Source organism: Patiria miniata, unplaced genomic scaffold (assembly GCF_015706575.1).
Source record: "Patiria miniata isolate m_02_andy unplaced genomic scaffold, ASM1570657v1 HiC_scaffold_19, whole genome shotgun sequence".
NCBI lineage: Eukaryota > Metazoa > Echinodermata > Asteroidea > Valvatida > Asterinidae > Patiria > Patiria miniata.
The window spans coordinates 1,200,617-1,228,570 of record NW_024037057.1 but is presented as its reverse complement, the minus strand read 5'-3'; the positions used below and the strand labels follow the sequence as shown (position 1 = coordinate 1,228,570).

General features: G+C 41.0%; 1 protein-coding gene across 2 annotated transcripts; it reads left to right on the top strand.

Annotated features, from left to right (window-relative positions):
- The first annotated feature begins 517 nt into the window (after positions 1-517).
- On the top strand, positions 518-26,461 carry LOC119725278 (dolichyl-diphosphooligosaccharide--protein glycosyltransferase subunit STT3A). Of its 2 annotated transcripts, none has more exons than XM_038196640.1 (15): positions 518-645; positions 4,130-4,272; positions 4,816-4,998; positions 6,294-6,439; positions 7,698-7,895; positions 8,131-8,322; positions 8,987-9,143; positions 10,598-10,750; positions 12,515-12,597; positions 14,438-14,605; positions 15,541-15,729; positions 20,461-20,577; positions 21,446-21,548; positions 23,105-23,293; positions 24,937-26,461. In XM_038196640.1, exons 2-15 carry the CDS (start codon positions 4,161-4,163, stop codon positions 25,080-25,082), a joined length of 2,136 nt encoding a protein of 711 aa, XP_038052568.1. In that variant the 5' UTR covers positions 518-645; positions 4,130-4,160; the 3' UTR covers positions 25,083-26,461. The 2 variants fall into 2 exon arrangements, with proteins under 2 accessions (XP_038052568.1, XP_038052569.1); XM_038196641.1 differs by having other exon boundaries at positions 563-645; positions 4,141-4,272.
- The last annotated feature ends 1,493 nt before the right edge of the window (positions 26,462-27,954 follow it).

Here is a 27,954-nt window from a genome sequence, read left to right as displayed (position 1 = left end):
TGCTTTTGAGGGGCAGTTTTCCATCGAGAAGTCATGATCATGAGTCGCGAGAAGTTTTGATGGCCAATTTTCCATCTCGAGACTGACACAATTTTATTAATGCGAGAGGGGAATTTGTACTTTCGAGGGGTAGTCTTCCATCTCGAGAAGGTGCACATTGCAATCTTGTTAATGCGAGAGGGCCGCGCCCGGGTACTTATAATTTTTGGCAGTTTTACATGGCAAGCCTTGCCGAGAGGAGATAATTTTATTTGTAGCGCATGTAGCGGGATCATACGTGTGCGCGTTTGAGGGGCAGTTTCTGTTTTCATCTCGAGGGGGCACATACATTCTATAACCGCGAAAGGAGCACTTGTTTGCCTGGGGACGGAATTCTGGGGGAAAGTGCCCCCTATTCCCCATGCAGTTCCGCCGCCCCTGTTTGTTTTTGAGTGTAAAAATCCAGGGTACCGTCACCCGCGCCGCTAGCACGATGTCAAATGTCACGTAGATAGATTAACGCCCTCTGTTGTTCCGCCGGTTTTCCGTTGGTGACCGTCGACGCGGCCGCTGAAATTAGCATCAACGCTGCGCCGTTAACGTTGTACAGGTACCAGTGACGGTTCTCTTTAGATTTGTCCACGTTTACAACTCTACATCCAACAGGTGAAATCAAAACTAAAACACAATTATCTTACTGAATTAGCGTATGATTAATCTTAAAGATCTAGATTTTACTTCTTTGTAGGATACTTATGCTATTTTTGGCCTTTGAGTCGTTATTGGAAGTATTCTTTAAGTTAAATCGGCGGCGGCTGTTCCGCTGTTGTGATATTGTCTGATTGTTGATAATGTCCTCGAATCCTCCAAGGCTCCATATAACAATAATCTGCGCAGGTAACACTTCCAACGCGCGTTGTCACACACAAATTGAGGTAATCCTTACTTTTAGGACACCTCTATTTTTTACGAGTTCTGTTCAAAACTGACTTTTGCAGATGACTGTCCAGTACCAAAGTGACTTTTGCAGGCTAAAGCAGTCTTTTTTCTTCATATAATTAAACTCATGTTAGTTGTAATTTTGAAAGCACTTTCAAAGAAAATGTGACTTTCCTACCTTTTTTGCAGTCAGGCGTGCATGTGTAGTTCTCACAACACGAGTGAAAGCGCTACATAATGAAAGCCCGATGCTGATTGGCTGCTGAAAAAAAATAAACAAGATGTTTATTTTTATCAGCCAATCAGCATCAAACTTTCATTTGCAATAAAATTACATCGAGCTCACGTTTGCCATCTTGGTTTTTGAGTTTGTTTTCTGGTTGTCATCGTCGTCTTTTTTACCCCGCAATTTCCCTCTAAAATCAAAGCCCTCTTTCCACAAAATTAAACCTACTGTACTGATATTTAAGAAGGTGTCATTGCCAATTGTTCAGATGTGTCAAGAAATATCAGAATGTCAATTTTGAGTGTCATTTACTAAAAATTTAGTCAACTGTTTTGGTGAGTCTTTCCCTTCCTATATAGGAACGGGGTCCTAAAAGTAAGGATTACTCAAATTGATGGCGAGTGCGTAGAAATAGGACCGCGTAGCTTTGGGGGGTCTGACAATACCCTAACGTGGCGGGGCCCCTTAACATGGCACACTTTGGAGCAACTATAGAATGCAGGGCCACGCCGGAGCAAGTTTTTTTTCTGCTTTTGGAGGCGTGGATTGAGGCCGGCGCTGTGAGGATAGGATTAGGAGTAATAGGCTGACAATATCATAATCTGCAAACCTGCAAAAACAACTGAAAAAAGTGCTAAGTACAGCGAATGCACTTGTCTTCTCATCAAGGATCGGAAGGGAGGGCATGCTTGTAAATGTGTAGGGGCCGGGCGCGGAGTCGCAGAGGCGTGGAGTCGCGGAGTCGCAGAGACGCGCGCTGATAGAGGGCGCAATTTTTTTGAGAACGAAGCATCCATATCCATTTTTAATTTCCTCGCAAAGGAAGGGAGGAGGGCGACGGGGCACTGGAGTCGTGGAGTCGCGGAGTCGCAGAGACGCGCGCCGATAGAGGGCGCAATTCTCGGAGGTAGGTCGACTGCGGCTCCACGCAGCCGTACGGAGGCGCGGATGTAGAGTGAAGTGGCCCTGCATTCTATAGTTGTACCCGCGTAAATGCGTAAACCTCCTTCTAAGTCTGGTGATTCCCTTTGATGTTACTGTCGCCAGATCATGTCTGAATATTAGAAAGGCGATAAGTAAGGTCAAACTTACTAAATACTTGAACTAGTACCCGCTACAAAGTTCCAGAGAAAGTCGTGATTTTCTGATTTTATTTTGAAGTGCACAATGACCCCTTTTAAAATTGCAAGTGTATATTCAGCCGGCTAGTTTAGCGGGCTTTCTTTCAGTAAACGATATTTTGCCTGCTAGATTGTACAGCGCATTATAAAAGCTATTAAAGAGGTTGTGGAATGCTCGATGACATTTCCGTCATTTTTCGGGTATATGTAGCCTAAGGTGTGATGAAATAAAAACGACTATTGTTTCTGTCATAAAATGAGTACAAAAGGTATTTTTGAGAGCTGTTTTTCAAGTCCTGTCATGCCTGTTTCGACCCGAACGTGCACTTTGTGTAAAAGTCGTCGTTGCGGGCAGCAAACAAAAAACAATAAATCGTGACGTAATAAACAGGACTCCCGATGCAGAGTAGCATACACGAGTCCTGTTTATTACGTCACGATTTACTGTGTTTTGTTTGCTGCCCCCAACGACGACTTTTACACAAATTGCACGTTCGGGTCGAAACAGGACCTGAAAAATAGCTCTCAAAAGTACCCTTTATACTCATTTCATGACAGAAACAATAGTCGTTTTTATTTCATCACACCTTAGGCTACATATACCCAAAAAATGACGGAAATGTCTTCGAGCATTCCACAACCTCTTTAAATTACCTCCACTGTTTGCATTGTGCAGCACCTGGTGGCCTAGTGGATAAGGGCATGAGAGATCCCTGGTTCAAATCCCGGCCCTGCTAGCGTCTTTTCAATTTGTTTTCTTCCCAAAAAATAAAGGATATTGTTCTTTTCTTATTTAAATTGACTCCAACATTCAATTACAGAGTAGTCCCCTATAACATTTACAGGGCGTCGTGATCCGTTCTGCTCTTGCATGCTCATGATGCTGTGCTTCACTCCCGTTGAATTTGCACAACGATCTTTTCAGTACTCAAAACATTGATCCGAAACTATACACATTGTCGTATTTCCTAAACTCATCATTGGAATATCATGAAAGTTTCTGAAATCAATCTCAAATGTCTATTTTTGCTTGCTATTGGCTTGGATGCACAACCTCGTTTGTCTGTATTTTCATCACAATTTGTATTTTGACATTGTGTAAATTGACAAACATGACAAAATGGCCAATAGATGTGGATCTCAAACACGAAGTTTATCAGAGAATGAAAAGAAGTTCATGCGGTAGGTTTTTCACCCATCAGAATGCACGGAAACAGGGAAAAAGGTTGTCGGTATAACTACTCTCCGCACGAGTTGGGCCGAAATCAGGCCGAAGTACGATGACCGGATGTACGATGGCATTGCGTCACATATTTAGTGACATCTTCAGAACTCGTCTGATTTCATTGATTTGTTAGTGGTACAAAATGTATAACCTGAAGATATCAGTGTTATGACAGGGAAATTTCATTTTTGTAACCTGTATAATTTTCAAGTAAAAAAATGATTTTATAAAGTTGGCCGTCATGTCTAGGTCCGTTGTTTTTGTCCACGGGGAAAAGTCACATGATGAAAGGGCCTCATTGTACAACATGCCTGCCTGAGGTTGTCATGCCTGTGGCTGTGTCACTGTCAGTGTGTGTGTTGCAAGCCAGGTCGAGGTCACGTAGGACTATTAAGAAAGAGTATAAAACTAAGCCGGTTTAGACAGTAATTCTGTCAATTCAAAGTGTTAAGAACAATAAAACACACAAAATAAATCACTGGCCGACTGGTCTAGATCGGTCATAGAAAGCAGTAGACCTCCATGTACATCATGAACTTCGATCAGTGGTCCAGTAGATATTTCAAGCCCTGTATTTAATAATAACACCTACATTAATTCTGAATCAATATTCATGTTGTACATTAATTCATTTTTCAGGTTGTACTAGTGTGTAGCCTGATAGCTCATCATGAAGTCTACTAGTAGTAACTACAAGATGCCTTCCTGGCTGGGACGTATGTCCATTGAGAAGCAGGAGACACTACTCAAGCTATGTATCCTGGCATTCTGCATGATCCTGTGTAAGGCCAATCTACCCCATTCAACTATATTTACAATCTTAGTTTAGTCCATATTTCAGGGCCCTTTGATTAGTGGTAATATGAATGTCCATATGCATGAGCAAAACCTTGATGTCATCTTAGGCAGAAGCTTAAGCATTACAGCTGCTGAAGCATTTACAAGTTACCAGAATTTGGGGGTTTTGCTGCATGACCATTGACCAACTTTTAGAACATAATGACAGCTAAAGATTCATACTTTGTACAGAAAAATTCCTTAACTGTACAATGTAGAGTGTGCAGCAGATGTGACATAATAGCAGCAGCACACTCAGTTGTCAAGAACAGAGTGGGACATTTTAAGTGGGAATTCAAACCAAAAAGGGGTAACTCTTTTTTCATTCAATTCAGAGGAATGGAGATTTGCACAAAATACGTTTCAGCATAAAGTTCATGCAATAGCTGCTTTTAATGCTTTGGTTTTCTGTCTGAAACCTTGACTGTTTACTGGCCTTTGTCAAGACTCAATTAAGCTTCATTGCATCTATTCCTTTATCCTTGCAGCGTTCTCCACTCGTCTCTTCTCTGTGTTACGTTTTGAGAGTGTTATCCACGAGTTTGATCCTTACTTCAACTACCGGACAACCAGGTATTTGGCCGAGGAAGGCTTCTATCGCTTCCATAACTGGTTTGATGATCGCGCCTGGTACCCTCTGGGTCGTATCATTGGAGGAACTATCTACCCAGGTCTGTATGCTGATATCAAATGTCATTTAGGGCTTAGAAATTGATAGGTTTCGCCTTCGGATTAGTCTTCGTCTGCAGCCCAAAGGAAATACACCGACCATTGTTTTCCTTGTGAGACAGAATTCAGTGTACATATGTACATGTATTATGAGCCGAAAATGGACCAATAGTGGAGTCTCTCAATTCATGGAAATACAAGCATGATGATGTTGCCGGAAGCTACAGATGGAGAAGAAGCTAAGAATTCCTCAACCCCTATTGTGCTCTGTTTTTAGGCTTTCCACACTTTTTTTTTTATCAATTTCTTTGCATTGAGCCCCCAAGTCTGTAATGGGTGGCACTGCCTGATTTTTGCAAAGAAAGATCCTTGTATCTTTTTATTCTACTTTAGCTCTCAGAATACTCATAAATTATTCCACTATTGGATCTTGAGGTTTTCCCACAATACAACGAGAGTGAAAATGTTAACAGAATATGTGAAATATGACGGAAATGTGGGAGTGTGGTCTTATGATTATCAGTGTTTTGACCAGCTATCCATGTTTATATTTAAAATAGTTATTGATCATGAAATCTGTAAAAAGTTCAAGAGAGATGAAGCTGTAATAACAATTTAGTGTTTGATAATGTGTTGATGATTCAAATTGTATTGATTAACCCTGACTCCACAGGCATTTTTTTTCTGGGATGCAACCTCAATCCTTCAAAATCTTCCAACTGTCTCAATTGCATACAGCTTCAATCCTGCAAAATCCCCTGTTATTTCTTGACTGTGGTCCTTAGAGGGGTGCCTCAAATCTGCAAACTCTTCTAGCTATCACTGTCAAATTGTGGAGGCAGAGCCAGTGACTTCCTGGAGTAGTGCGGAGGATTTCAAGTATAATCTAGGCCTAAATTTTTGCACAGCTGAGCATAAACGACACAAGGTCCGGCCAAAGACCTTGACACAGTGCATCCTCCAAAATCAGCCACACATTTTGCCACATAGCCTCAATCCTGCAAAATCCTCCATTTTGCAAAGAGGATTTTGGAGGATTTGGGAAGGTGAGGGTTAAAGAAGCCACCTAAGCTGGCATGTTCAGTGCTTGAGTTGCTCAGCTTGAGTAGCTAGTAAGAAGGTCATGGGTTGCAATTCCCACTGAGCAAGCTTGTGAATTTTCTCACAAGAACCACTAAGTTGACAGTACTTGCAGAGTGAAGTCGGTAGAAGGTGAACAATCTTATTTTCAATGTTTCTTTTTAGTCAAATCAGTTGAATTTATTTGTCTGTTGTGTTTTGCCTTTTTGCTGAGCAGGTCTGATGATAACCTCAGCCATCATCTATCATGTGATGAACTTCCTTCATCTTTCCATCGACGTCAGGAATGTCTGTGTCTTCTTGGCCCCTCTCTTCTCCTCCTTGACGACGCTGGTCACCTATCATCTGGCTAAGCAGCTTAAGGTAACCATGGGTTCATCCAATCAGCTTCCATACATATAACTACCCTCTGACAGTAACACAAAATGTGAAACTTATTGTAAATAGTTGCCGCTTCAGCTTTATGTTGGATTGCGTTTTATTCTCATACAAACTTGGGTTAATAGTGCACTATACAAATGAAGGCATTTGGGTTTGTAAATTACATGTATATTTGTATTGCATGCATCTTGTATGCTTTCCATACATAAGAGTGGACCTGAAATCCGGTCAATGCCAGCATCATAGACATTAAATATTCAGACCTTTTTAACCCTAAATGCGTAGTGCCAGACAATTTTTTCGCTCCCCGGCAACCCCCGTGGTCTGATTTTTATGTTTTTGGTCTCAAAAGATGGGCAAGGCTCGAGGCTAAAAAGTCATAACAGCTCGGGTCATGAAAATTTTTTTTTTTCAAGGCTATCGCGGAAAAAGTTGTGGTGGGGGGGGGCGGATTCCCCTCCCCGGGCCCTTTTAGGGTTAAAAGAAATGTTTCATGTTCATGACAGAGCCAATTAACCATGATATCTAATTAATGATTCAGAGAAATGATCCAAAACTCCTAGTCTGTAATCTCCTTGACCATGACTAGATGATGGTTTAAGATTTGAAAAGTACATATTCAGGTTTATTCACCAAGCTTCTCAGGTACAAAAAATTGTCTGATTTGTAATGTCCATGAAACTGAAATTACCCCACTCACATAAAACAGTGTAACCCTAACCCTGCCAGACACAGCACAGTGCGTCAGGTGGAAAAGTCCGGTGCACTTTGATGCATTTAATGATCAACACCAGTGCATAAACGGCCAGTTTTGAAACAATTAGAGCTAATTCAATTGAACAATGCCACAGTTGTATCCTGCTGCATTTGGTGACCACAGACTCTGAGGCAGTTTGGCCTTGAGACTTTTGACCTGATGGATCTTGCTACACTTGGCAGGCTTGTCATTTAGATAAGTGTTGCATGTTGCTGTGTTTGGCAGGGTTTCTAGCCAAAAAACTCTGGAGGGTTAGGGTTAAGTGCCTTTACATAAAGTAACCCCAAGAAATGTTTAACCCCAGCCGTTCTGCATCCACCGATATCCAACGGTGCACAATGTCTGATGAGGTTTGTTGATCCGAGCTGATGACTGAGAACCTTTGTAAGAAGGTACAACTTCCTTTGAACAACACAAATACAGCATGTTTTTGAGCTTTTAATGCACGTCGTCGGCTGATGTTATATGCCTTGTATTTTGTAGGACACCGGAGCAGGTCTAGTAGCCGCCGCTATGATCTCTATCGTACCTGGTTACATCTCCCGATCTGTAGCTGGTTCCTATGACAACGAGGGGATCGCTATCTTCTGCATGTTGCTGACCTATACGCTGTGGATCAAGTCAGTCAAGACTGGTTCCATGTTCTGGGCCGCGCTCTGTGCTCTGGCTTACTTCTACATGGTCAGTTGTTTATGTTTGCATTTCCCTGGTACACATGTTAGAATCACTGTTAAAAAATAGTAATAAGGTTATTTAAAGATAAATGTGTTTATGTGCTAACACTCATGGTATTCTACATGTATGTACCTTTGGAATGGTCACATGTACATGTAGAACATACATGCTCATTGATTACATGTGCATTAATATGATGTGATTGAAGCATACTTATTGTCAGTGTTGTCTTATGTTTCAGGTATCATCATGGGGTGGTTATGTCTTCTTGATCAACCTGATCCCAATGCATGTCCTAGCATTGATGGTAACCGGTCGATTCAGTCATCGCATCTATGTGGTCTATAACACCGTCTACTGCCTAGGCACAATCCTATCCATGCAGATCTCATTTGTTGGATTCCAACCAGTCCAGTCTAGTGAGCACATGGCTGTAAGTATGGCAGCACAAGTTTATTACGTATATTCAATATTGGTTTTGCCCTTCACTGCCATATTTTCATAAACGCTGCAGACTCAAAAATGCCCAATGGCTTGTGTAGAAAATCTCACAACACACTGAGGTGGGGCTCGAACCCATGACCTCCTGCTTACCAGTGCAGATTTCTTACCACTGGACCATTTAGTTTGTTTGGGTCAGCTGGTAAAGTGTCTGCACATGCAAGGAGGAGGACATAGCAATAATGCCACAAGATATATATGTATGAATGGAAATGTCCCTATCATTCATGCAAATTGATGTTCATTTATTGTAGTTCAGCCTGTATCCTTGCGTAGCTTGTCAGCGCAGATGTCCCTTTATTGGTAGTTCAAAACTTCCAACCCAGTTTGGTTCCCAGACTACTAGTCTTGCTGAGGCATCTGCCAAGTAATCATTGACCAGACTTATTACTTAAGTGTATTTATTATACCTAAGTGTTTCTTGTATGCACCACACATAAGGACAGCCAAGTACGTGTGCACCATCATTGTAGACACTTGTTTAAACTTGTTTCTTTGCGCTTTGATCAAAGGATGAAGTAAAGAGTTCCTTATAAGGAACACAATGTTTAGATTCTTTTGAGATATGAATGTACATTTGTACTTGTTTCTGTCAGGCTTTGGGTGTGTTTGGACTGTGTCAGATCTACACCTTTGTAGAGTACGTCCGATCTCGTCTCAGCCAGCATTACTTTGATGTCTTGTTCCGTAGCGTGGTCCTCATTGTAGGTGTGACTGTCGGAGCAGTAGGAGCTGTGCTCATGGCAACTGGAAGTATCCTTGAGTATATTGACTTAGCAGAAGAAACATTTTACATATATGTCCCACTTAGTTTTAAGGTATTCCTAAGAATTATAACTGACAGCATCTCTATCTTGTTTTTGGGGTAAAACCATTTTTGTAGACGGGGTGATAGTGAATGAACTTTTTTGATAATATAACATTAAAGTTGCCAGTGGTTGCTGAGTCCAACGGTGTTAAGTATAGAGTAATGAGTTCAACAGGAGCTATAATAAAAAGCTTCAAAGTTACTGCTCATACGTGTTACTGCTCATACTGTATGAACAAAATCCAGCAACAAGAAAAATGACTGCTGAATCTTGTTTTAATCCAGATAAGGGTTAATGCTCTTGTAATTCAGTGTATCGCTAGTGCAAAAATGCACATTGCAGCAGGCCTTTTTGCTATTTCTTCATTGACTCCATGCAATTACTGTAGATGTTTATTTGGGGCCTTCTAGTGAGAGCCAAGTAAGGATTAATCCTATGTGTGTTTTGGTTTGCGCGTGTGGATAGCATGAAGTGTGTATGTCCAGTTGTAAAATTAATGTTAGAGTCCATAGCAACCTCGTAATAAAGAAATATGCCTGAGCTTAAGCATGCAGCAGAAATTGTGCCAACATGTCACTGACATTTTGAAAACTGCAATAACTGAGGGCATTGGTATCGCGGTGTCTGCAATATGTTTATTTAGAAATAAGCGTGTAGGAAATGAAGTGCAAGAAATTGCTGTAATGTGGACTTTAGCAACTTGACCCCAACCCTGCTAAATGCAACAAAAAACAACACTGGTAAAAAGTTGTTGCATCTTGTTAAATCAAGCATGGTAACTGCTCATAGTGCCAAGGCGATACAAGAGTGTCCACTGTTGAAGTTTGTTGCATTTAGCAGGGTAACTGCTCATAGTGCCAAGGCGATACAAGAGTATCCACTGTTGCATCTTGTTGCATTTAGCAGGGTAACTGCTTGGTGCCAAGGCTGGTATGCACTAGCTTCACTGCACAATGCAACAGAATTCACTGTTGCAGTTTGTTGCATTTAGCAGGGTTCTCATTTGAGTTGAGTTGGATATTGTTGCATTTAGCAGGGTAACTGCTTGGTGCCAAGACTGGTATGCACTGGGTTCACTGCACAATGCAACAGAATTCACTGTTGCAGTTCGTTGCATTTAGCAGGGTTCTCATTTGAGTTGAGTTGGATATTGTTGCATTTAGCAGGGTAACTGCTTGGTGCCAAGACTGGTATGCACTGGGTTCACTGCACAATGCAACAGAATTCACTGTTGCAATTTGTTGCATTTAGCAGGGTTCTCATTTAAGTTGAGTTGGATATTGTTGCATTTAGCAGGGTACCTGAAGAATACCCGATGGGGGTTAGGGTCAATGTGAACTTAAGCAACTTTAGCGTTTAGATTGATCCTGGTCTTTTCCTGAGCCATTGATCCCACAGAGATCTCACCATGGACCGGTCGTTTCTACTCTCTGTTGGATCCTTCCTACGCTAAGAACAACATCCCTATCATTGCATCAGTCTCTGAGCACCAGCCCACTACGTGGAGCTCATTCTACTTTGATCTCCAGATGCATGTATTCATGTTCCCGGGTAGGTACCATATATATCCCACAATAACACCAATCTTCAGTGAAATATCATCATTGAAAGAAAGATTTGTCCATATAAAAAGTAAAGTAAAAAAAAGTAAAGTCTGTCGCGAGCCAATGTGGCTCATCAGGCCGGTGTTTATCTCCGGTTTCCTTGGCATGAAACGACTGAGAATATTTCTACTCCCCCTGAATGGGATGCCAGTCCATCGCAGGATTACTCCCCAGCTAATGCCGGTACCCATTTATACTCCTGGGTGGAGAGGGGCAAGTGGGGGTGAAGTGCCTTGCCCAAGGACACAATATATGGCCGGCGGCTGGATTCGAACCCCGGACCATATAAAAGTACATTGTTAATGGGTGCTGCGCATGTGTTCGCGTATGGAATCACCAGATTGGAACAAAAGCAAAGCTAAAGTTGCAAAACAGACTCTTTTTGTGTCATACAATGTTTGTTGCTAAGCTATAACATGCAAATGAATTCATTAAGTAAGAAGCAATTCAGGTGCAAGTGGACCTTAACCACTTGCCGTCAGGATTATTTTTGGCAAAGAAAACCCCACAGTTTTGAAGAAGGCAAGATATATTGGCCAAATTTTAAAATGAAGTCAAACACCACAAATACTCACTCTTGAGAGTCATTTGGACACTATTTGTACGATACTTCTCACCGTAACTTCATATTTTGCAACACTCTGAGGCCCCGCCACAGAGTGATACTTGCTACAATGACAGGCTGTACAACGGCCAAGTTCAAGTTCAAAACACAGTGTGTACAAAACCACGGTGTACCGTACATATGACATGTTTACATGTCCACCGCCAGAGACTCGTGGAAAGTTTGATAAATTTACCCGTCACCCACCCCTTCAGAATATACATTGCCAGATCCGTCGGTAATTGGTTAAGAATTCACTGGTTGAAAGCTATTTCTTCTGTGATGATCTTTAATCCTCTAGTGCCTGATATATTCTAAATTATATAACTGACATACAGATCCTAGTCATTTGATTGGTGGAACTCACATCACATGACATTCGTTATTGCTCCCATTCACGCCGCGGCTCAAAAAGTACTATCCGCCCATGGGGACTGGGAAATACTATTCAACAGTTAGGATCATGACGAGGTATTTGTGTGCAAATGAATGCTGGTGTGCGCGTTCAGCGTTGCGCGTAGCGCGTATTGTTCCAAGAGCCGGCGCTACAGCGTTAGGTTCAAACATTTTCGTGATGGGGTGGTTTTGAAGAGAGAAATAGCTTTTCCTTCAGTTTTGTATTGAAAAAAAAAATTCAAATATATCAATTGACAAGGATCTTTATGTCAGTTATATAAAACAAATATTGAGTGGCTTTAAATTGTGAAATGGGAGGAATATTATCGCTCGGTAAAATCTGGACTTTTCAAGTTCACTCGGCTTCGCCTCGTGAAATGGAAAAGTCCAGATTTTACCTCGCGATAATATTCCTCCCATTCCACGCTGAGCCACTCAATATTTGTATAATATTGACCTCCAGATCCTACTTGAGTACACAGTCCTCATTGCTTAGAATATTAGGACTGAAAGTGTATTCAGCTTTGACTGCAGTCAAATTTGGATAAGTCTATTAACGCCACAAATGACTCTTGGGTCTTTAGTTAGTCATGTTAGTGTTTGATTTTGTAATTAATTGCCAATATTTATCATGGGTGCTGCCATTTAGATGCTAAATATGTGATATACATGTAATAATTCCAATAATAAATGTTTATTTGTCCGATTTAGTTGGCATGTATTATTGCTTCTCCAAGCTGACTGATGCTAACATCTTCATCATCCTGTATGGAATCACCAGCCTCTACTTCTCGGTAAGAACCTCACCCCACCCTCAAAAAAGAGCCATTTGCAGTGTTGCATACATTTCTCTACATGCACTAATACCATACTGAATGCTCAGCCGCTGGATGTCGGGATCCTTTTGATTTCAATGATGTATCCATAGATATAGCTAACTTGGCATACCAGGGGTTCTAGATTCTAGGATGTCTTGTGTACGGGACTGATCTGGATGAAGAGTATAAGTGACAATGCAGTGACACAGTTAATACACTGAGAGCGATATTCACTAGTGGTTTTATTATTAGAAATAATTATGTGCTTGGGAGGTTTTAAACACTCTGTTTAAGACCGGTTGGAGTCTGGATGCTGATAATTACCCAAGCCGAAGGCGAGGGTAATTATCACCCATCCAGACTCCAACCTGTCTTAAAGGGAAAATACAACATTTGCAAACATCAAAAAATAAAACTACCAAATCATTTTGAAATACCTTGCTGGACTGTAAGTGAATGACAGTGTAAAGCATCCTGTAAAATCATGGCACCTGGTTTACTGTCATTTTCAAGAAAAGTGGTATTTTTGTATCAATTTCCAATGCTGATCGGCTGATCAGCGTTGGAAAAAACTGGCTTTTTTTCAAATACTGGCCCCAGTTGACCATCGCACTTGTTTGCAATCGATTACACACCTATGAACGGGTACAAGCCAGCTAGACTGGTTCCCTGACCTTACAATTCCCCAATGTATGTAAACTGCTCTGTTTCTTCTTTTATGGAGTCAGGGAACCAGACTACAGGAAAATGATTGTTTTTCTTGGTTTTTATAGCATTTTCGAACCCAAAACCTCAAAAAAGTCAGTGTAACTATATTTGCTAGATATTTCCAACCCCCCAATTCCATCCATTTCTGAAAATTACAGCAAAAGCAAATGATGTATATTCCCTTCAAACAGAGTGATTAATACTGACCAAGCACATATTTATTTTCATTCATAAATACCTTTTTGGGCAAAAAAACAAATTTTTCGGTCCAATGGGCAAAACAAGTGTAAAATAAAAAATTTCCAACGATTTGGTTCGACAATTTCACTTCATGTGTTTCGAAATACCCCTCTAGCTAAATAATAGAGTGTCCAGCTCGCGAGTAAGTCGTAAACAACTCCTTTTATGGAGATTGGTGCGCGCGTTGAACGTACTGTGCGATGTCGCGCAGAATGGAGCTGTGGCGGTGTGGTGTTAATTTAGGACTATGAAATACTGCCTCACTGGTAGTATTGCGCATGCGTACGTGAGGATTGTGAACGTTCAGCCAATAAAACCAATAAAACGTTAAAAGGCACTGGATTTCATAAGAGTCAAAATTTCATGTGACCCTGGAAAAGTGTTAAAATGAGCCAGCCGGTCTTTATCATCCTTTTTAGACTAAGAATGGGTAAACTGTCTTAGGTATTTATGAGTATGCATTTAAACCTGATTCTCGCAGACACAACAGGTTGCAATGGGTGTAAAGTCTGTGGGATCTTGTTGCATAAATGGCCAACTCTAAGATGATGAGAGCTAGTCCCATTGAACAATGTCATAGTTGTATCCTGCAGCAGTTGGTGACCATAGACTCTAAAGGCAGTTTTTTTACCCATTTGATTTGGTTACACTGAACAGGCTTGTCATTTAGACAGATCGTTTATCTGTTGTATTAAGCATGATTTTTAGCCAAAAAACCTTGGAGGATTGGGATTAGTTTCATGATCTGTCAGGATGACTGCAGTGATATAGGAATGAGAAGTATCCATTATTATTTACATTACATTGGTCAAGAGTAGAATGAGATGTATGAATCATTCATATACTTTGTCTTTTAATTGCATCACAGGGTGTGATGGTGCGTTTGATGCTGGTCTTAGCTCCAGTCATGTGCATCTTATCCGGTATTGGTGTCTCCTCTGTCTTGACTACTTACGTCCGTAACTTGGACATCAACAAACCAGAGAAGAAATCCAAGAAGGCCGAGTCATCCTCCAACTATCCCATCAAGAACGAGGTCAGTAGTTGGCAGTTTTGTAGTCAAGTCCATGACAAGGCTGGGAAGAAGTAAACCACAAGTCCTTACACAAGTCTGCTCTCAAGAAACATGACTTGTGATGGACTTGTGAGGAGATGTGAGGACTTGTGATGGACTTGACTACAGCATAGGTATAAGGGTGATTGGTGTGGCCTGACACCCTACTAGGACTTGCATGATGATGATGGGTCAAATCCTCCACTGTGATATTTGGTTGCATCACGGATGATCCTCTACACAAGGATAAACAACTTTTCCAAATTCTGGATATATGCGTGATACGGCCTTCTTCTTTCTTCTTCACAATGGAAGACTACGGCCCTTGTGCGTTGTGCGTAAGCGTGCTTGCGCTCGATGTGCACACACGACTGCAATGAGATTTCACGTAGGGATGTCGGGCGCTCTCGCGTGCGCATTGTTCTACATCTATGCGTTGTTCTATGCGCAAAAGTGGCATATGACGCATGTAGACAATCTGTTCCGTACATTTTTGTACACAAACTCAAAATGAGTTGTTTAATCCTGTGGTTGCATAGACAGAACAGGTTGAGTAGTATCATTTGCCTTCCAGAATACTGGGAATGCAACAATAAAAGTATTACTTAACTTTAAACTTAGCTATAGCACTAATGCTCTCATAGTAAACCACATGTATACAAGAGAAATCAAAGCTACCAGACAAGTTCTTTTTAATAACCAAACACAAATGAAGGTAATGTCATACCAAACCAATGCTCATTACTATTGGGCTTGTTTATACTTGTAAGTTTGTGCAGAGTTTGAGGAGTCAAGACTCATGTTTCAGGTTATTTTATCTTTCAAGTGTGGTGTGATGAAATTTTAACGCATCAGTTCGTATGAATCTATACATGGATAACGACTCACCACGTGTCACCTGATGTATCACATGACAGGTTGCCTCTGCGGTAGTCGTCCTCATGACCTTGTTCTTGATCACCTACACCTTCCATTGTACCTGGGTCACATCAGAAGCCTACTCCTCTCCTTCTATTGTCCTGTCTGCTCGCGCTGGAGACGGTAGCAGGATCATCTTTGATGATTTCCGTGAGGCATACTACTGGCTGCGACACAATACTGAAGAGGTAGGGTCAATAGTACTTGACAAAATGTTCAATGTTGCAACCAGACTTATTAAATGATTCTTAGTGAGCAGAAAGGACCATTTGGATATTAGGCAATTTTGGGCGCAGTGTTTCTCTGCTTCATTTTGCAGTGGATACTGAATGTGTCATACACTGAGAGTTAAGTTCAATGCAGGATTTAAGGCGGATTTACACATATGCCACTTTGTCGCACGTTTTTACGCACAAATCATTGAGTGTGTTTTACGCAATTAAGTCGTACGTCTTATCACTCATTCATTAGTGCGTATTTATAAAAATGTGCGACACGGTTGCGCGACGGTGTCACATATGTGTAAATTGGCCTTTAGTCGTGAATCGCAAAATTCAATTTCATTGATGGATTATAGAAATCTGAAGTACACTGTTTTTTTTTTTTCATTTGTCATGTGATTGTTGAATTCCACACTGCTGGTTGGGATACATGTACAGACCTACATGCTGCTTGTTCATTATTTCTGACCACTTAAGTTTCTTCAAGTATTCCAAGGCTCTCTCAATAAGTTGGCAGATTATTGGGAGTCATTGTGCAAGTGCTTTAAAACGCCGGTGACTGATACATACTGTACTCCCAATGTAATGACATTAATGGAAACATGCAGTGGAAATTCAGCTCATCTTGTTTTCATGCACATTACTATGTGTTGCAACAATATATACAAGATGTTAATATTTGTTTTCATTGGAAGTGACAAGAAAGTGGTAGTTTTTCAATTATAAGCAAATCCTTTCATCATTACATGTAAGAGGGCGCTATTTTGCTTTTGTCACACAAGGTACTCCTTGTCAAAAGTGTACTAAGTGTATATGAACAGTACAAAAGTTAGTCTTTCAAAATACCCACAAAAAAAACAGTTTTGAAGAAATATTGGCCACTACTATTGTCCAAACAAGCTGTTTAACATGATAAACAAGTAAAAAGTGATACTCCAAGAAAATGAAGAATAGTTTGATATGTATTTGTACACAAATATATATCAAACTATGGAGACACTACTGTTCTGCCTTGAATGACATCACGCTTTGGCTCATGAATATGGAAATTTCATTAGCATAAAAACTAAAATTGATATGTAAGTTTCATTGTGTTTTGTTTTGTTCCTTCTTTTGATCATTTTATACCATGTACTAATCAAACTGTTCTCTCCACTCTACAGGTACCCACAATTTTGTTTTGTTTTGCTCTGTCCCTTCAAAAGGCATGAGCAACTCCATTTGACTTGTACTTTTTGTCTTCGTGTTCCTCCACTGATTTATTGTATTAACCATTTATTCTCTCCCTTTCTACAGATATGAGTGACACCATTTGCACTTTCCAACAGCTCAGAAAGGCAAAGGAAAAGGCCTTACGCTTTTCCTACCATCAGGATAACTACAGTTTGTACTCCCTCTCTCGATTTATCCCCAAAGGTTTGCAACTGTCTCACACTCCCTGCTTAGGAAACCTCCCACCACACCTTCAAAGGAGATGGAATCAAGTTATGCATGGTGCCTCTATTAAACTCATCAATATTCTCTCTCAGCAGTGTCAATTTACACGTGAGGACCTCCGTCAGAACATTTCCCACCTTGACTCCCAACTCAAATCCAGTTGTTCTGATTCCACGTACAGGAATTTCCATGATGAGATTGAAAGGGGTTTGTCTAACCTTGACTCTGTCCTACTCAACAGGAGAAACAAGAAGATTGGTGGCTTGCTTGCCAAGCAACAACAACGCAGACACAGATGTTTCAGACGTCCTAGGTCCCCATCTACCACGCCACCACCAGAACCCCCTGTCAACACTGTAGTTAATCTTTCTTCCTCATCAATATCTGACGCAGAGCACAAACTTCTCTCCAAGGGTCTCAATTTTTGTCCCGCTCCCCGTTCTGTGAACCAGGTTCAGCTCAGCCAAGATCTCACGGAATACTACCGTAGAATCCGTCTGCGTGAGTTTTTCCTGGACAGTGAACCGTGTGAGCCAGAGCCTTTTCGAGTCAAGAGTTCATGGGTACCCCCCAAGAATCGTGTGCCAGCCATAGAGACATACGTTCAAGTTATAAATTCCCAAGTCACTAACCCGGACAACTTCCCCCACAGGACTCATGATAATCTCCCCAGAGAGGAGCGCCTGGCTCTCAACTCCTTGCGCTCTCGCACCGACATCATCATCAAGCCAGCAGATAAAGGTTCAGCTGTGGTCATCATGGATCGTCAGCAGTACATTGATGAGGCCACCCGTCAGTTGGATAATCGCACTAACTATACCCGCCTTGACTCTGACCCCACAGGCACTTTCTGTCGAGATATACAACAGGTACTTGACGATATGCGATCACGTGACCAGTTGTCCAAGAAAGCTCACAAATTTCTTTCTCCCTCTGATTGTAGGACTGCCAGATTTTACCTTCTACCCAAGATTCACAAGGCTGGCAACCCCGGTAGACCCATCATCTCCGGTAATGGCTCACCCACGGAACGCATCTCCCTGTTCATTGACAGTTTTCTCAAACCCCTTGTCCCACAGATTTCGTCATACATTCACGACACCCCAGACTTCCTACGCAAGCTTGAAGGAATCAAGGACCAGATTCCCAGCACGGCCATCATTGGGACTTTCGACGTCTCATCTCTGTACACCAACATCCCCCATGAGGAGGGTGTTCGTGCTTGCTCCTTGGCTCTGGCCAAGGCAGGACACACGACTCCTCCCATCAGTGATGTTGGCACCCTCATGAGACTTATACTAACGAAAAACAATTTTTCATTCCTTGGTGAACACTATCTACAGGTACACGGCACTGCAATGGGCACTCGCATGGCCCCATCCATGGCTTGCCTCTTCATGGGTGACCTCGAAGAACGCATTCTTGCCTCGGCCCCATGTCGCCCTTGGATCTGGTGGAGATATATTGATGATGTTTTTTTCATCTGGACCAGCGATGAGGACAGTCTCTTGACCTTCACTAACCACATCAATTCCTTCCACAGAACCATCAAATTCACATCGGAGTTCTCGGCTCACCAAACCCACTTTCTGGATGTCACCGTCCGCAAGCAAGGCAACTCACTAACCACTGACCTGTATTCCAAACCCACAGACACCCACCAGTACCTCCACTCCTCCAGCTGTCACCCCAGGCACTGCAAAACTGGCATAGCGTTTAGCCAGGCACTCAGACTCAGAAGAATCTGTTCTAATGATTCCGATTTCTCCCGCCATACACAGATACTGAGGAACAACTTGGTGGCCAGGGGTCACAGCTCTCGCCAAGTTCATCGTGCCATTGCCAGAGCTAAAGCTATCCCCAGAAATCTAGCTCTCACGGGAAAGGCCCCTGATGCCATGGCCAAACCCATGATTCCCTTGGTTACCACGTTTCACCCCAATCTCCCTCCCCTTCGCAAAATCACTAATGACAATCATCATATCCTCCATACTTCAGATCGCCTTGCCCGCGCCATCCCCAACGGCCCCACATTGGCTTACAGGCGTCCTCGAAATCTACGGGACTTGATTGTTCGAGCTGAAGTCCCATCCTTAGATGCATCCCCTCCCACCCAGCATGGTACTTTCAAGTGCAGTTCCAGATGTGTTGTCTGCCAGATTCATATCCAGGAGTCTGACTCCTTTTCTGGCCACTCTTCTGTCACTACCCACAGAACCATTGGTAACATCACTTGTAACACCCCTAATGTCATATATCTTATTTCTTGCAGGGTCTGTGGAGTGCAGTATGTAGGTGAGACTAAGAATACGCTCAAGAAGCGTTTCTATGCCCACCGGTCAACGGTCAACACCAAGAAACTAGACACCCCTGTTGGTCATCACTTCAACCTGCCTAACCACTCCATTTCTGATATGATTTTGCAGGGCATTGAATCTCTTGGCCATCGCAAGGACTCAGTTCGCCTCAGCAGAGAGAAAGTGTGGATGAATCGTCTTCGAACTATTCAACCACATGGTCTCAACATCCAACTTGGAAATGATTAATATTTTTCTTCCTCCATTGTCTTCTGTTACAGATAATCCACCTGGTCTTCATTGTTTGTGTTTCCCCATCTTTCCCCATCTTTCATCCCTTTCCACCTCCATACTGTTCCCCCCCCCCATAATCCCCCTTCTCTCCCACACTCTTTTGTCCGTTCCCACTCCCTGTGACCTTTGATCCTTCCCCTTTCTGGTCCCTCCCCTGTTCATACCAGACCCCTTGTGGTTTGCCATCTCCCTTTGTTTCTTTGTTCTCTCATCCACCCTCCCCTGCATCTTTCCACACCTTTCCCACCTAATCCTCCTTTTGTGTTTCTTCTTTCATCCCTGCATGTTTGTGTGCACCCCCATGTTAATGTATGTACCTCTGTCATTTCTGTTTTAGCCTCTGAAGAAGAACTTGCTAAGTTCGCAACGTCAGGCCACATTAATTTTTAGATTTATATATTTCAGGTCCACCCAGTCAGTAAGCAGTTTGCAGCAGTCTTACTTTTTTCATGTAAAAACTAAAATATTAAAATTTCTCCCTTTTACTGCTACAAAGGAGGTGGAAAGTCATAGTTACATGGCAAGAAAGCTGTTTTAAATGTATTTAAGTCATACAAATCCTTTTACATGTTCCCTTTAATTACCAAATATCTTAGGATCTTTTGTATTTGAGGTTATGCCTATCTTCTACACTGAAATTTATTGTTGGCTTTCTGTGTATTTTGAACAGGATGCCAAAGTGATGTCATGGTGGGATTACGGCTATCAGATAACGGCTATGGCTAACAGGACCATCCTAGTGGATAACAATACCTGGAATAACACTCACATATCACGTGTGGGACAGGTGAGTCATATCTCATGTGTTAGGTCTCTGGTGAGATTATGGCTATCAGATAAGGGCTATGGCTAACAGGACCATCCTAGTGGATAACAATACCTGGGGCCAATTTCATAGAGCTGCTTAAGCACAAAATTTGCTTAAGCAAAAAACGTCTTGCTTAATAAAATCAGGTTACCGGCCAAAACTCCATGCGATTGTAATGCTAAGTAAACAACAGCTAAATACCAGTCACAAGCAATGTACATCACATGGAGTTTTGGCCGGTAACCTAATTTTACTCAGCAATGTTTTTTCGTGCTTAAGCAAATTTTCTGCTTGAGCAGCTCTATGAAATTGGGCCCTGGAATAACACTCACATATCAAGTGTGAGACAGGTGAGTCATATCTCATGTGCCATGTCCGTCACTGGCTTACTCCATGTTATTCTTGTCTTGTGACGGTGGAGCAGTGTATAGCAGCTACCAGAATATTGGAGTAGTGGTTGCTTGGAGGTGTATTATTAATGAGTTCTACCAGTAAACTTTGTCAGTGTTAAATTTATTTCAAGATAATGATAATTTACTCTTTATACTTAATGAAAATCCTTTGAATGTGTGCAGCCTAACCCTGGTTTTAGATATATTTGTTGAATAAATGGAACATTGAAAAAAAATATTGGATTCAATTTTATTCACGCACAACATGCACCTTGTGTTTTTGAGTCGTCAAATCTATAATTTGTGGCTAGTAAGTAGCAGTTAAGTTGTACAGTTTTTCTTATTTTGTTAAACTGAAATACCTGAAGATATCAAACTGGGATGTTGGTCTGACAACCAGGAAATTCTTTGGACAAGTTCACTGACAAAATGTTCTCTTTATAATTGTGTTGAAGGCCATGGCATCTACAGAGGATAAAGCCTATGAGATCATGAGAGAACTGGACGTGAACTACGTGTTGGTTATATTTGGAGGGCTGACAGGCTACTCCTCTGACGGTAAGTTAGTAAATATTGGGAGTCGTCTCAAAAATAATCTCAGAAAAGTTGCTGAGGAATTGTCCCCAATGGAATAACTGTTTTGTGGTCAGTGATATGCGAGACATTTGTGCAATGACTTCTGCTCAGGCAAGTGATGTCCATTCTAAAGTTTGCCTCACCAGATGCCTTGGAGTTATGATGGGTTTTATCGGGCAAAATTAGGTCTGTAACAGAAATTAATTTTTGTAATATTTTTTGGATTATTATCAAGATGAGTTTTAACCCTTGCTCCCTAGGCACTTTCGCTAGGATACAACCTCAATCCTGGAAAATCCTCCAACTTCCTTCATGTAAAAATTGCATACAGCCTCAATCCTCCAAAAGTTTCTGTTATTTCTTGACTGTGGTCCTTGGAGGGGTGACCACTGCCTCAATCCTGCAAAATCCTCCGGCAATCATTGTCAATATGTTAAGGCAGAGCCAGTGACATCTGGAGCAGTGTGGAGGATTTCAAGTATAATCTAGGCCTAAATTTATGCACGGCTGAGCACAAACAATACAAGGTTCGGCCTAAGACTTTGACACAGTGCATCCTCCAAATCAGCCACACATTTTTGCCATATTGCCTCAATCCTGCAAAAGCCTCCATTTTGCAAAGAGTATTTTGGAGGATTTGGGAAGGTTAGGGTTAACTGACTATATTCCAACACTTGCCTCACATTGGTTTGTGTTAAGTCTTTTAAGATTAACTGAAGTGTAGTAGAAGTTGTTCTTTCACTTGATTGCAGTTTTCTCCACCAGTACTCATGAGAGTGAGAAACTTGCACTCTGCTGTTACTGTGGATTACATGGAATAAGCTGAACTGTACCCATGTTTAAGCAGCCTACTGAACAAAACCATGCCAAACAGATTAAACCTAAGATGTTTTGGTCTCTGAAGCGATATTCAGGATTCCATGAAATGCCAAATGTTACACGTAATCTTAACTCTTTCAGTGCCCGCGAAATTTGAAAAGTTTAACCCTAAAGTGCCCAACTTCGAGCGTTTTTGTTAATTGTTCGAAATTCTGTAAACAAAAAAAGTAAATAAGTTTTACTCACTAAATTTGTTGTTGTTGCTCTCTGGTATATCCTTGATATATTGGAAAGTCAAAAGTAGTCACAAACATAGTGATACACCCTGAAACACTGGCCTGAACACAGGGGAAATCCGCACTTTTTGCAGAAAATACGAGATTTAGTGCTGCGCCCTCTCGCAAGAACTCAAATGAAAAAAGAAATACAGGTCGTACATGCATGAAAATGGTACCATTAGAAAGAGCGAGAGCGCCCTCTTTTGATAACATATTTACTCTACCTCGTACATGTATGAGGTTTGGCAATTTTAAGTACGAACATTTACGAACATTACCTCGTACATGTACAAGGTTGGCGCTTTTGTACTAACAAATATACCTTGTACATGTACGAGTTTGGCACTGAAAGAGTTAATTTGGCCCAAGCAATGTCAGTAGGGATAAATACCTGCGTTAGTCTGCATTGTACTAACGTATTGACGGATGGGTTTCTTACAGATATTAACAAGTTCTTGTGGATGGTGAGGATTGGAGGTAGTACAGATACCGGGAGACACATCAAGGAGACTGACTATTACACACCGCAGGGAGAGTTCCGTGTGGATAGGGAAGGCTCACCAGTGCTACTCAACTGTCTCATGTACAAAATGTGCTACTATCGATTTGGCAAAGTCTACACAGAATCAGGTAGGATGAAGACAATAATGACTGAATGGAGTGTTGTAGTGCAGTAGTTCGGGTACCAAGTACACTGGAATATTGAGCTGGACTTGTGGGAACAAAGCGGGAAAATAGACGGTCTACATGAAATACTCCAGTTTTCTGTTACGCCATAAATGCACATTAACCCTAACCCTCCAGGGTATTTTAGCTAGAAACCCTGCCGCACTCAGCAACATTTGGCCATCAGGCCAAAGGTCTCAAGGCCAAACTGCCTCAGAGTCTGTGGTCCCTGAATGGGGCCAGAATGGGGCAGGATACAACTGTGGCGATGTTCAATGGGACTAGCTCTCATTGTCTCAGAGGCTGGCCGTTTATACACTGTGATAGCTGAATGCATCACAAGTGCACCAGACTTTTCCACCTGATGCACTGTCTTGGGTCTGGCAGGGTTAGGGTTAAGTATCACAAGTGTGCAAAATAAAAGCATTAGGACAAATGCCTTAGAAAAAGTACTAATCTGATTTGGACTCTTTTTTTGACTACTTTGTCTAATCACATTGTTGTAACTTGGTATAATACAAAAGCATGAGTGATAAAACATTAGCAGAGTCCAAAGACTTCTTTATACATGTAATTACAAAAGTTGGGGACATGTTAAATGTTATAGGCTTCAATGCCATTGCATGTACAAAATTGTACATCTGCATGACACCCTTGCTGGATTCAAACCTATACACTGATGACTAATGTGTAACTCGGTCAGTGTAACATGTAAACTACATGCCAGGGATATTATTAAGCTTCCATGAATGCGAGTAACACTCCAATCCAATAGTGCACAATCTGTGCAGCAGTGACCTGGGTTGATTTTACATCTCGCAACATTAAGCTTTTCAATCTGGTCATAGTCTGGTTCCATGTATTTGGTACCATTTGACAGGACTGATACACGGAGTTGTGCTACAATTACGAAGCATGCTTATACTATTATGTTAGGATTAGGAGGTCAACAGAGTAAGTTTAATAGGCTTAATGTTAGTTACTTGTTACTCATTGCAAGAACACACTTTGCATTTGACATGATCATGTGTGCAGGTACATTGCACTCTGTGCCAGCCAAATCATGTTGAAACGGACATACTTAAGTAACAATTGTAATTAATAACATTCAATGAAGAAACGGAAATGTTCTCAGAAGACTTTGATTTCTTTCTCTTCCAAGCTGCCAAGTGAATTACAAGGACAAATTTCATTTATGAAAACTATGACTTAAAAACCCCAACTTATTGTGTAGATGGTCAACAATCACAAATCGTTCTCGATTAAACTTGTATTACATGGCTGTTGCATCGACTTGGGCACTGGACAAAGTCTGCGTCAGGCTGCATGTCCAACTGCTGCAATTCCTAATCATTCCAAAAAACTACGTAGATCAACATAGCCTTGGTCCTTACACTTAATTCCAACAATACCATCTTACATTTCAGTGTGCACTGAGAAAACTTCGAAAAGTATTCCATCCCTGCTGAAGACATGTGTGGTCATGCGTGAATTTGTGCTGTTACGGTTTCACCTGTATTTAATTGAATAATATAATGTCATTGCGCTGTCCTTACAAATGTAGAAGATGTGGTGTCATTATTTCTGATTCTGGTTCTGTATTGCAGGTAAGCCAACCGGCTATGACCGTGTGCGCAACGCTGAGATTGGCAACAAAGACTTTGAGTTGGACGCACTAGAGGAAGCCTATACCACGGAGCACTGGCTGGTCCGAATCTATAAGGTCAAAGCACTACAGAACCGTGGTGCTTAGAGTAGTGCAAATGTTGCAGTAGCTTCAGAAAGTAGATCAAATTGAAAATCTGTTGCTTGCTACTTAAAGGTCTTTGGTTCATTGTTTTTTTTTGGGGGGGGGGGAAGGAAGATGAGTGGCTACCAAAATGTTGTCAACTTTTAGGTACCAAACACAACTATATGTGCTTCAGGAATTGTTACTGATAGATTTGATATATGTACTTTGCTGGTGGACTTACATGTGGCTACGATACTCCAAAGGATAAGCAGTGAAACGTTGCTATAACGAACATTGCAGGATCCACAGATATTGATTGTCATAGCGATCGTTCAGTATAACGATTTTAAGCTGCTGGTGCTCCGGTACTCACTTTCAACAAATAGCACCCTTAAGAACTTCATCCTACATGCGTGGTAGTTACTGAAAGACGACTGAATTATGTTATTACACAGTTTTTGAGCTTACTATCTTCAGCAAATGGTGGCTTTCCCCTTCTATTCCTTTAGGAAATAATAGCCACTTGTTACTTCTATGTTGACAATTTTCAACCGCAATGTTCGGTACATTTTGCACACAAAAATCGGGATCCAAGGACGATGTTCGGTATAGCCGAATGTTCGGTATAGCGACGTTCCACTGTATGTATGGTTAAGTCCAAATCTCCTGTCGAGCTACTGTCTAGGTCTTACTGAAGTGTTTGACAGTAGACATAGCCTTTGGAGGCCTATTTCAAACTGTGTGTAAACTTGGTCTATAATTGAATGGTATAGAACTGTGTACAGTACGATAGCCATGGAGTGTCATGCTCCTAGACCATTCCTGCACAGTGTGGTCTGTTGAAAGACACCATTCAAAAGTAAACTTGTTAAATGACAAACTGCAGCAAACTTACCTATTCAAAACAAAATGATTTGGAGAACAACATTGATGTAAAATGTTTTCAGAAACATTTCATGTGTTGAGAACTTGCAAAAGCATGTCAGTAAAAGGATGTTCCTGTCAGAAATTATACTGCTGGCTGTATATTTCATTGTTTATTACAACATTTTTCATCAGTGAGACTTTAAAATAACCATCATTAAAAAATATTCTTATTAAATTGCTTGATTTTGGGAGTCAAACTTTACAATGTGCATTTGTGTGTAATATAGGTTTGATATAAACATGATGCAACAGTAGCATAACCTCTGACATGGCTGCAGCAAATATGTTTACTGTGCATTTGTGAGGCCCAAAGCCCTTTAGATATTGATTACAGCAGTTTGTCCTATTTTAAAAGTTGAAGTAATCTTTATATCATAAAAAGGCTTTTATGCAAACACATACACAATTCTTGCGTGTCCAACTAGACCAGTGTGCATAAGGGCATCTTTGTGTCTGCTGGTAGTTGTAAAGGGGAAAAAAAAAAAAACAAGAAAAAGAAAATCTGATAAGAACAATTTGGTAGTACTGACCATGCTGCTTATCTGCCAGCAGTGTGCACCATGATTGTTGCTGTTAATAATTAAGCAGGCGACTTTATGATGTGCATAAGGGTTTCAAAAGAGTTATTTTGTAATTGTAGTTTGTATCTTTTGACAAAACTAAGATTGCAGGCTCGGAAGTTGAAAATACTGGTGGTCAGAAAAGAACGGCACGTCAGCAATGTAAATGTCACAGGCAAACATGGCACATATCTTATTGTCAGCACTTTGTTGCGATTATTTTTGGTTTGGATTTTGTTTGGATTTTAATTGGTGAAGGTACACAATTACGTGTAAGTTTAGTTTATGTAGCATTTCAACATTTATTTCTTTAAACTTCTAAAGTAATGAATATTCTTGAAAGGCATATGATTGTTATGGGATTTTCTAATCATGCCTTAAATAAAGGGAATATACAACATTTGCAAACATCGAAAAATAAAACTACCAAGTTTTTGCGAAATACCTTAATAGGACGTTGGTAAATGACAGTCTAAAGCATCCTGTAAAATTATGGCACCTGGTATACTGTCATTTTCAAGAAAAGTGGTATTTTTGTATCAATTTCCAACGCTGATCGGCCGATCAGCGTTGGAAACAACTGGCTTTTTTTCAAATACTGGCCCCAATTGACTATTGCACTTGTTTGCAATCGATTACAAACCTATGAACGGGTACAAGCCAGCTAGACTGGTTCCCTGACCTTACAATTCCCCAATGTATGTAAACTGCTCTGTTTCTTCTTATATGGAGTCAGGGAACCAGACTACAGGTAAATGATCGTTTTTCTTGGTTTTTATAGCATTTTCGAACCCAAAACCTCCAAAAAGTCAGTGTAACTATATTTGCTTTATATTTCCAATCCCCCAATTCCATCCATTTCTGAAAATTACAGCAAAAGCAAATGATGTATATTCCCTTTAAATAAATGTTCACATATAGTTTCAAATGTTTGGACCCACGGCCTATGTCGCATTTCCTTCAGTGCAGCTTGTCAACCTAAGTGCTACATTTACTAAGTTGAACCAAGTCTTCATTTTTTATTTAACCCTTGATGAAAGTATGTTTACTTAGTAAATTCTGTAGCTTTTGTACAGAATTTAGTCAGGCTTTTAACTTGCCAACATTTTAATCACAGTATAGACTTTCAAAAGCCTACTGATTTAAACCAGTAAACTTCCTTTCTCTGTGTTTGTTACAGATAGCACTATGTAAACATTCTATTTGTCTGCGTTGGGCATGCTTGGTATACGATAAGCCTGCTGTATCCTGCACTGTGCTGCAACCTGATGCATCATGACTTAGTAGTTTTTTTGCTGTTAATTTCTGTTTCTATATTTTCCCAATAAGCAATGTTTCATTGAAAGCTTGAATAAAAAAGTGGGCCAAAGTTATTTTGTGTGTGTAAATACTTTTTCTCATTGCTA